General features: G+C 53.9%; 1 protein-coding gene across 2 annotated transcripts in view; it reads left to right on the forward strand.

Annotated features, from left to right (window-relative positions):
* The first annotated feature begins 4,570 nt into the window (after window positions 1-4,570).
* EPHB4 (EPH receptor B4) overlaps window positions 4,571-10,719 on the forward strand; it is a 17,899-nt gene continuing 11,750 nt past the window's right edge. The window contains exons 1-4 of one of the 2 annotated variants that reach the window (XM_004691878.2): window positions 4,571-5,094; window positions 7,763-7,833; window positions 8,021-8,308; window positions 8,914-9,310. In XM_004691878.2, coding sequence (XP_004691935.1) covers window positions 5,043-5,094; window positions 7,763-7,833; window positions 8,021-8,308; window positions 8,914-9,310 — 808 coding nt within the window. In that variant the 5' untranslated portion in view covers window positions 4,571-5,042. The remainder of the gene's footprint in view (window positions 5,095-7,762; window positions 7,834-8,020; window positions 8,309-8,913; window positions 9,311-10,719) is intronic. The other variant, XM_012732039.1, reaches the window with a different exon arrangement.

The following is a 10,719-nucleotide window of genomic DNA, read 5'->3' on the forward strand; positions in this document are numbered from 1 at the left end:
CCCCACCCCCGTGCACCAGGGAGCCTCAAAGATGTCATTTTCCCTAAGCCCTTCTGTGGCTCCCTAGGTGTTGAGGACTAGCCCCTGGTCCTGTGTGGTCCTGTGTTGACCTCGGCTGGCCTTTGTGCACCTCTCCAGTGGGTCCACTGTCACTGTCCTTGCACTCTACACTGGTGTCATGAACTCTGGCAGCCTGGGGACAATCTCACTTTGTCCATGCTTTTGTATTTCTGCCTTTAAGGCAGCCATTTCTTCCAGTCTCCTCAGGACTCCACAGAGCACTGTCTTTGGAAATGTCTCCCTGAACCCGCAGCCTTGACTTTGTGTGCACCCCCTAGTCCAGTGGGGTCCTATAGATGCCTCTGGGTACTTATGCCTGACACTTAATGACCTGCTTCTGTTGACTTTTGTAGCTGTTTCTGCCATTGAACTATCCTGTTCTGGAAGGCAGAGATGACTTTGTGTCCTGACTCATAATTTAAAAGTTTATTTTTAATTTATTTATGCATATAAGAGCTGCAGTGTAGGCCAGAGGTGCAGAGGGTCAGAGTGAGGAGCAGCACAGGCAGATTCCCACTGTTGAGGGGAGCAGTGGGTGAGAAAGAGGGTTAGCTCCATAGCAGTGGGTAGAACTCAGGCACAATAGCAGGTAATAGCTTGGTAGGGCTGAGACTGTAACCCTTTCACCACCAGAAGGGACTTGGCCGGTAGTTTAATAAATAATTAACTTCATTGTCATTTGGGGGGACTGTATTTGGGGAAAGGGAAGTCAAAGGAATAACTAGTCAATAAATTTTATCAAGCATGACTGAGCCTGAGCCAGGTCTGCACTGGACTAGCAACGGTGAGTACAACATAAGTTAAACCTCATTTCATGAGCTACGTACAAGTAAATATACAATCACTAATAAATTAACAGAGCCTGATATGCACATGTCTGTCACAACTGTGTATTTGATGAGTTAAGGAAGATTTGTGGTGGTCAGACAAGGTTTGAATTCAGGCTTTGTGAGTCCTGAAACTTAAACAATTTGAAAGGATCTGAAGAAAACCAAAACAAAACTAGAACCATAACATTTGGAATAAAAGTCAATGTTTATTCAGATTGTGAAATCACAATCAGTTGCAAATGTTAAAGTGACAAATACTGTATTACAAAGTCTAGAAAAACATTTGGAATAAGCGGCTGTCCAACATGCCTCTGTAATTTTATTTCTTACCTTTTTCTTAAATGTGTGTATTTTGACCACCTCTTCATGTGATTTTGTATTATTTCCTATTCTTTCTGTATCTGTCTTTCTCTAGTATCACTGATTGAACTTTTGCTTTCACTACTGAGAATTTATAAGCATCTCTTTAAGCTTTACAATTCATTATTGGTAATGTCAAAACTTCTACCAAATTCCTTTCATGTAAGAAATGGAAGATTTCATGTCATTTCAGATGTTCTCCACTGTCTGCCTGCTAAACTGTTTAAATGAATGACACTCATTAATCAGGGTGGTGGAAGGGGCCAGGTAGGTGAGGTATCTGAAGCCTAATTTCATGAGCTGTCAGGTAAAATATAACATAAAATGGAGGAAGAGATGATTTACTACATATAGGAAACATTCTAAGATTGCTCAAAACCACTGTAGTGATATGGATAGCAAAAAGAAAACCCTATCAATTATTCAGGGATGGAGGTGACAGCTTACTAAGGGGCAGGGGAGTGAATTTTCCACTAATGAAGAAAAGAGGACCAGAGCTTTGTTTTGGTCTGTGGAACAAGCATCAATCGGGTAATGACAGAGATGCTCACCTGTGAAATGTGATTCAGATACTGAATTAACATGCCTGGGAAGTGGTCCATCGGGCTCAGAGGGTATAGGAAATGACTTCACACCTATTGGATAGTCCAAAAGTGACTCCTGATACTGGAGTGAAAATCACAGATACCCTCTCTATGGAAAAGGAAAACAATATTATTTCTTCCAGATCTTAAAATCTTTGAGGCCTTGAGTCATGTTTTCCAAACTGTGCAAACTAGAATAGCGATCATCAGCACATAATAGATGCTTAGTAAAGGTTTCTTTTTAAATTTGTTTTAAATTTTTATTTTATTTTATTTTCATAGATTTATTTATGCATATAAGAACTGGGGTACAGACCAGAGGTATGTATGTGGGGGGAGGGGGTAAGAGGATTCACCAGAGACAGAGTGCGGCGCAGAACAGTCTGATTGACTAAAATACACTGCTGAGGGGAGCAGCTTACGAGACAGGAAAGGTCTGCTGCACCATGTGGGCCACTCCCTAGCCAGGGACAAATTCACACTGCGGTGGCTACTGTTAACTTTACAGTGCCTTGCTTTAACGGGTTGTTCCACCAGGGAGGTCCCTACCAATACAATTAATAAAAATGAAACCTTTGGGCCCTCCCTGGTGGCACAACAGGTTAAAGCATAGCACTCTGAAGCTATTCACAACCACTGCAGCATGAGTTTGATCCCTGGCCAGCGAAGTGACCCACATGATGCAACAGACCTCTTTTGTCTCTCCCACTGCTCCCCTCAGCCGTGTACTTCATCAGTCTGCCTGTTCTGTTCCCCCACTCTGTCTCTGGTGAATCCTCTCATCCCTTGCACCTCTGGCCTGCACTCTAGTTCTTGCATGCATGAATAAATAAATCTTTAAAAAAGTATTGGGATACACTAAGTACTAAGAACTGGATTACAGACTGGGAACAATGACTAAGGACCCATAATATGGGAATATTGGGTATTTTCTTCCATCAGTTGCTCTCCTCCCTATTGCTGAGAGGGTTCTGGTCCTCAGGCGACAGATGTATAGGGTTTGAATCTTCAGTGACCTGAAGCTATCCACAGCCACTGCAGCATGAGTTTGATCCCAGGCCAGGCAGGTGAACAACATGGTGCAGCAGACCACTCCTGTCTCTCCTCTGTCTGGGCCTCACTCCACTCTGTCTCCTTTCTCTGTGCCTGAGGGTCTCTCATCACTCAGGCCATGAATCTCCCACCCCATAATGATGAATCATCGGTCCTCCATATGACACAACTCCTCCAAATGACAAAATGCCAACCATCTGAGGGGAGAACCCAGAAGGAGATAGAGACCCTAGAGAATCTGAGCCCAGCTTGAGAGCTGGAAAGGTGTGTGGGGAGTGGAGGTGGGGAGATTGGTAGCATAGAAGGAGAAACTTAAATAAGAGAAGGGAGATTAGGCTCGGATCAGGGAAGGAGGAGGGGATTCCCAGCCATGGCCTGGTCTGCCTGGCTCCAGCAAAGCCGGCTGTTTCCTGCCCTCAGTGACCCCCCCCTCCACCCGGAGCAGGACCCAGGCAGGGCAACGAGGAAGGGCAGGGGTGTAGGGAGCACCACTTGTGGCAGGAAGATAAGTGCACTGTGACGAGAGGTCATTGCAGGCCTGGCTGTCCTCTCGGGTGTTAGAGGTTCTTGGCAGGCCCCCAAGTTTTGAGAAGCCTCCTGGCTTCTCCACACTGTCCCCCTTAAATACCTTCTGAGTCTAAGCCCTTTCCTTCCAGTTTGTCCCCTGGCAGAGTCCAACCATCCCGTGACCCACACTACAGGTGACCCACCCTAGAAGAGGACTGGTGGGAGGGGCATTGCTTTCCTGGTCTCTCCCCTCTGATTGAATGGGGTGGGGGGTTGTGGGGAGGAGGCAGTAGGAGAGGGGCGCAGGCTAAGAGAGGAAAGGCCCTCCCAGCCATCCCAAGGGCCCCCAGGAGCCAGACAGGAAACAGCTTCAGGAAAGACCGCAGCAACCCAGGCCCCAGCCCTAGGGGCCAGGTCTTCTGGCGGCTAGGAGTCTCCCGAACTCGACCGGGAGTGAAGGCAGGGACTTGAGCCTCGTGTCTTTCGGACTCACCTGCCTATTATTTACCCAGGCTTCCAGTATTTTTGAACCGTCCTTCCCACCTCAATCGATCGCCCAGCTTCCTCCCCACATTTTCTGGCTCTAGGGTGCGCACACAGCAGATCCCCAATACTCAATGCTTGTTGAATGTTTATGTGACTGTTGCAGGATTATCTAAATGGGATCGCTGTCTCTGGGCCATCCCCCATCCTTAAAGCTTTCCCCAAACACTGTCCCAGCACCAACTCGGGGATATTGAGCGCATCGAGTACAAACCAAAGTCTTCAACCGAAGTCTCGAGGTCCGACGGGCTTCGAGACTACAATGCCATTTTTGCGCACGGCCGTGGCCCTCAGTGTAACTAGGTGTGTTTCTCTGCTGCCTGGCGTGTGCCGACTTTGGACGCATCCCCCAGGCCCGGGCCGGGACACCAACAGTCCCAGCCAGGGCTGACCGCCCCAGTGCACGTCTGGGCGGTCCCCAGGCTCCGCGCCCGCCGCCCCTCCCCCTCTTCCAAACTTTCTCCCAACTTCCCGACCTGCTCAGCTCTGCTCCCAGCTCCGCTTCCCTTATGAATTATTCAGCAGCGCGCGCTCCAATCAGCTCACCCCAGCCTCCAAGCCGAGTTGGGGCGGGGGGTGGGGGTTCCCCCCGCCTCCCGCGCGCCCCTCCCTCCCTGGTCAGACGCCGCCAGACCCAGTCCCAGCCCGGCCCAGCCCCTGCCAGCCCGGCCCCGCGCCGCTTCTCCCTCCCTCCCGCTCGGGTCCCCGCTCCGGCTCCCACCCTCCGCGCCTTCGCCGAGCGCACCGCACTGGTCCCCGTGGCGCGAGCAGCATCCCTCCAGGGAGCGGGGAAGACCGCAAGCGGCCGGCGGACCCCAGCCTGCCAGGACAAGACCCCAAGCCCCAGGGAGACCCGCAGTTCCAGCCACGTCTTGCTCGGCGCGGCACAGAAGGACGCCCCCTGCCCGCGCGCGCGGCGGGGAAGCGGGGCCACACCTGGGCGCCGCGATCGGGTGCCTGGCGCGCGCTCCTGGGCCCGCGCTGAGGGCCCGGGCCAAGAGTCCTGCGCGCGGAGTCGGCGTCTGCCCGCTCAGGGGGTGTTCAGACCTGGGGGGGCTAGCGCCCCCCAAACTCGGATCGGATCCAACCGGAGTGAGGCGGCGCCATGGAGGTCCGAGTTCTGCTCTGCTGGGCTTCGCTTGCGGCTGCTTTAGAAGGTGAGTTACTTGGGGGCACCCCGTCATCCTGGGGCCCCCGAAGTTGGGCCTCAGAGTGGAGGGTCCGATCCTCTCTCTACCCCTGCGCCGGCACCCCAACCCAAACACTTAGGACCAATAGTGCTAGGACGGGAGGGGGCGGGGAGGAGGCGGCCCAGCGGGGAGTGGAGTTTTCTTTTGTTTGGGCAAAAGGGCTAGAGTCGAGCTCAGTCTCGGGACCTTCTCTTCCCTGGCTCCCCAAGTTTTTACTGCTGACTCCAAACGCCCTTGGCAGCCTTTCGTCTTCTGTTCCAACAGTCAAAACTCTTACCAAAGTTTCTGTCACACCTCCCCCCAAACTCGAGGAAAGATTTCCTGAGAAGCAAAAGCAGACAACGCAGAACTTTGTGCTAGGCCGTAGAACCACCCCTGCCTCTCATTCCTGAGCCTTTATACCTTGAGGCTTGATGACACTGTCTAGATGGGCATTTCTTGCTCTCACATTCCAGCCCCCAAATCTCCAGTAAAGCCTCTGCAGCAGAGGGCACTCCCCCCCCCCCTGTTCTGATGTTTTCTCTCTCTCTCTCTCTCTCTCTCTCTCTCTCTCTCTCTCCCCCCCCCCCCCCCCCGTTTTTCCCCAGGCTGCACCCAGCCCTTTAAATGCCATCTAGACCCCAGCCTTGCAAGAGTGGTAGCTAGCTTTCCTCCCACCCTGCAGGCCTGCAGAATCTGACCTACATGGCTCCCAAGTCTAGAGCTCAGCTAATTAGTCTATAAATTTCTAATCTTTCTTTCTTCTCCCTAAATATGTCTTCATCCATTAACCTGTCCCCTCCCTTTAGCCCCTACCCAGAGAACCAAGAGCCTATGACCCTCCTTCCAGGGCTGTAATCTCCTTTCAATGAGCTGCCTCCTTCTCCCCCTTCACTGCCTAGAATCAAAGGGGTCTTTGGGGAATGGGCCATGGGGGGGCTGCGGAGGAGAAGAAATCAAAGGCATTTAGAAACCCCTGTCCCTCAGGCTGGGGCAGCACTGCCCTGGGCTGGGGATCAAAGGCTGGATGGGGTGGCAGAGACTTGACGGACTCAGAAAAAGATGGGGGAAAGGCTATGGGAGCAGAAGGCAGACAGAAGCAAAGAAAACCACCAAGATCCAGTGTGATGAGAGGGAAGGAAAGATGCAGAGAGGAAAAGCTGGCTGAGCTTCTGATTCTAATTACCCAGTTCTCTGAGGCAGGTGCTAAGGGATTTACATTTTCATGGTTCCAACAATTCAGTGGGTGGGAGGTATTGTTTTCCCATTTTGCAGATGAACAGACTGAGACTTAGGAGAAGTAACTATTAATAGTTTTATCCAGGTGTCCCAAGCAAAGTGAAAGTGGGACATAGAAAAAAACAGGGGCGAGGCAGTGATGGCCAGAAAGAGAAATGGAAGTGGATGGAGAGATGAGAGGAGAAAATTAACAGGTGAGAGAGAGCCAGAGGCAGGCAAGACCCAGATAGGACGAGAGAAAGTGAGGCTTTGGGAGGACTGCCCTGAAACAGACAGTGTGTAAATTGGAGACAGGAAAACACTATCCAGCCTGGAACAATGGAGGGTGGAGACAGCAGCCTCCATCCACCCTCTTCCCAGAACCCGTATCCTGTCCCCAGTGTGCTGCACTGTCTGCTGCCACCCAAGGAGGCCCCCTGCCTCACCTCGAGCTAATGGGGGTCCCGCCAGACCCCAAACCTGACCTGGACATGAGTTGGTCCTTCAGAAGAGGCTGCCCCACCCACCTTCCTGCCCTTCTCTCCTGCAGTCCCCCCAGGATGGAGGGGGGGACCTGGTCTCAGGTGCTAGTGTGGGTTCCCCTGGGGGCCCTCCTCTCTTCCCAGGGCCCTGCCTCCTGCCCCCCACCTTGCCCTGGCCTCTCAGGGGATTCCCCTAGCCTCACTCCACCCTCCACTGCCAGGGGCTGTGCAGTTTCTCTTAATCCCCCACTTCTGCCAGAGCCCCGCCCCTCCGCCTGACACCCCTCCCCTGAGGCCAGAGCCAGGTGTGTTCACCGCTCCCCACGCACACACACCCCTAAAATCTCCCTTTCTCCTTCCTGTAATGAAATCCAGATGTGAGTCCTCTGTGGGGCAGGGGCCAGGGCGGGAACCCCAGGGTCCCAGCGCCAGCACTTCCTTCCCGGGCAGTGAGCAGTGAGCTGCTGGGGAGGGGTTGGGGGTCAGGGCTGGGCCGAGGCCTCAGGAGCCCTGCGCCCACCTTCTGGAATCTTAGGGGTTGGAGTGTTTGGTCCCAAAAGAGTGTTGGGAAGAGGAAGAGAGGATGGGGGACGGAAGGGAGGGAAGGACTTTGGAATTGGGGAAGGGAACTTGGAGGCTGAGGCATGCTCTGAGCTCTGAAAGGCAAGCCCTTTGCCCACCACAGACAGGTCAGGTCCTGGTTTCATGCTTTCTGAGTTATGTATCCTTTTCTTCCAGCATTTTCACCTCCCACCCCAGTGCCCAGCCATTCCCAGAGTCCAGATCTGGGGGTTCTGAGGGGCAGCCCTGAGCCCGCAGGCAGTTAGGAGTGGGGTGGGGGCAGAGGGCAAGGCTTGCTCCCTTCCTCCTCTCAACCTCTGCCCAACTCCTGTTTGGAGCTCAGAGGACTCACCTGTCTCAGTTTCCAGGCATCTGACTGTCCGTTTCTGTCTCAGAGACCCTACTGAACACAAAATTGGAGACTGCCGATCTGAAGTGGGTGACTTTCCCCCAGGTGGAGGGGCAGGTAAGACCTTCGGAGGGAAGCAGAAGGAGGAGGACACCTGTGCTGACCTGCGACCTATGCCACCTCGCCCCCACCTCGCAGCGGCAAAAGCGGGTGACCCCACGCCAAGCCCTCCTTGCTTAGTGACCCCAGCCTCCGCTGACCTCCCTGCTCCGCAGCCTCCAAGCTGGTCCTCTTCTCCCCACAGTGGGAGGAGCTGAGTGGCCTGGATGAGGAGCAGCACAGCGTGCGGACCTACGAGGTGTGCGACGTGGAGCGGCCCCCCGGCCAGGCCCACTGGCTGCGCACCAGCTGGGTCCCCCGGAGAGGTGCCATCCATGTGTACGCGACCCTGCGCTTCACCATGCTCGAGTGCCTGTCCCTACCTCGTGCCGGGCGCTCGTGCAAGGAGACCTTCACTGTCTTCTACTTCGAGAGTGATGCTGACACGGCAACGGCCCTCACGCCTGCCTGGATGGAGAACCCCTACGTCAAGGTACCCTGGGGCCCCTGGGCTGCCTGCTTGGCCCCCAGGGAAGGTCATCCTCCCGCTCCAACCCACTGTGCTCACGTCACCCTGTTCTCCCCTAGTTCTCCAACTACGTACACCTCGCCCTGCACAGCCCCGTGTGTTGGCCTGGGCCCTGGCCGATGCCTCGCCCCAGCATGCCTTTCCTCTGCCTCTTCTACCAGCTCCTACTTGTCTTCTAAGTTCCAGCTCCAAGGTCTTTCCTGGGACACTGATGCTCCCAGCCCTGGGGTCCCACCTGTAGTAGCACGCATTATACTTCATAATTGACCTCGTTTCCTTCATTTGTTTTTCCTTGGCACTGAGTCCAAGGCGTAGCTTAGATTCGGTGCTGAGTACATTTGTAGAACGAGCGAATGCACGGAAGGGGGCTGCAGAACAGGCTGCACGTATTGTAGGATCTCTGCAAGGATTAAAGGACGACGTTGGTGCCTACAGCAAAGTGCATGTAGAGAAAGTTCTGGAGCACAAACCGGGCAGGTCAGGGAGAGAGGGAAGAGCCAGGAAGAAGACCGTCCACATAGTCCCTGGACAGGCCACAGTACCAGTGAGTCTCCTCCCTGACTTGGCAGGTGGACACAGTAGCAGCTGAGCACCTGACCCGGAAGCGTCCGGGGGCCGAAGCAACAGGGAAGGTGAATGTCAAGACGCTGCGTCTGGGCCCACTCACCAAGGCCGGCTTCTACCTGGCCTTCCAGGACCAGGGCGCCTGCATGGCCCTGTTATCCCTACACCTCTTCTACAAGAAGTGTGCCCAGCAGATTATGAACCTCACCCACTTCCCGGAGACCGTGCCTCGAGAGCTTGTGGTGTCCGTGACAGGGAGCTGCGTGGCAGATGCCGTCCCGGCCCCCGGCCCCAGCCTCAGCCTCTTCTGCCGGGAGGACGGCCAGTGGACCGGGCCGCCGGTCACCGGCTGTAGCTGTGCTCCGGGGTTTGAGGCCACCGATGGGAATTCCAAGTGCCGAGGTGAGGGCTGGCGCCACCCCATAAAATCATTTTGCCCATCCGTGTGGGGAAGGTTCTGTCCCCCATTCTTTGCCCACTTAATTTTGTATTTTTTTTAAAGATTTATTTATTCATACAGAACTGGGGTACAGGCCAGAGATGCGGAGGGTGAGAGGATTCACCAGAGACAGAGTGGGGAGCAGAACAGGCAGATCAACGAAGTACACTGCTGAGGGGAGCAGCGGGCGGGCCAGGAGAGGTCTGCTGTGCCATGTGGTCTCCTCCGGGGCAAGCGGGGATCGAACTCATGTGGAAGTGGCTTTAGCTTCTCTGCGCCACCAGGGAGGGCCTTAATTTTGTATTTTAAGCTTTGTTTTGTTTTGTTTTTGCTTTCCGGGTACTTAGTTACTGGAGGGCCCATTTTCAGCATAGTTCTGAACTCTCCCTTACTTCCACACTGTTTCTCCTAACCACGTTCGGCTCCTTTCTGGACGTGGAGGCGGTGCTGGACTGCCTGCCCGTCCTCAGAGTCCCTCATGGGCTCAGCAGACTAAGACATTAGATGTCTACTCTTGTTTCCTCTAACTTAATCCTCTGCTTAGTTTTTCGTCTTCAGCAGCGGTTCATAGCCTGGGTTTGGAGTTTGTAGAATGTAGAGGATCTGTGGACCTTGGTGAAGATAAACATTAACTTATTTATTTATATTCATCTCCATCTGAAATTGGCTGTTCCTTCTCTGTGGAATTTCAGCACAGAGCCCAGGGGGCCATAGCAGGACATAAGCCTGGAGCCCCATGCAGATGGTGGGTGCTTTCTCAGCCCGACAGACAACGCGGGAATGTCAAATGCTGATTTTGCTCAACACTTTGGTGTTACAATGGCTATTAGACCCGCTGCTGTCTCTCGTTAATAAAGACACGCGTGGGACCACCCTGGTGACACAAGGGGTTAAGTCTCAGTGCTATAAAGCTATCGCCAGCCACTGAGGCCTGAGTTTGCTCCCCTGGCCAAGGAGCTGACCCACATGGCGCAGCAGACCTCTCCTACCCTTCCCCGCTGCTCCCCTCAGCAGTGTATCTCAGTAGATCCACCTGTTCTGCTCCCCACTCTGTCTCTGGTGAATCCTCTTACCCTCCACACCTCTGGCCTACACCCCAGCTTTTATGTGTATAAATAAGTTGCTTTAAAAAATCCCACAAGCAGGCCCTCCCTGGTGGCGCAGCGGGTTAAAGCACTGCACTAAGAAGCTAAAGCCACTTCCGCATGAGTTCTATCCCCGCCTGCCCCGGAGGAGTCCACATGGCGTGGCAGACCTCTCCTGACCCGCCCACTGCACCCTCAGCAGTGTACTTCGTACATCTGCCTGTTCTGCTCCCCACTCTGTCTCTGGTGAATCCTCTCACCCTCCGCATCTCTGGCCTGTACCCCAG

Source organism: Condylura cristata, unplaced genomic scaffold (genome assembly GCF_000260355.1).
Source record: "Condylura cristata isolate star-nosed mole 26May11 unplaced genomic scaffold, ConCri1.0 scaffold00032, whole genome shotgun sequence".
In the NCBI taxonomy this organism is placed as follows: domain Eukaryota; kingdom Metazoa; phylum Chordata; class Mammalia; order Eulipotyphla; family Talpidae; genus Condylura; species Condylura cristata.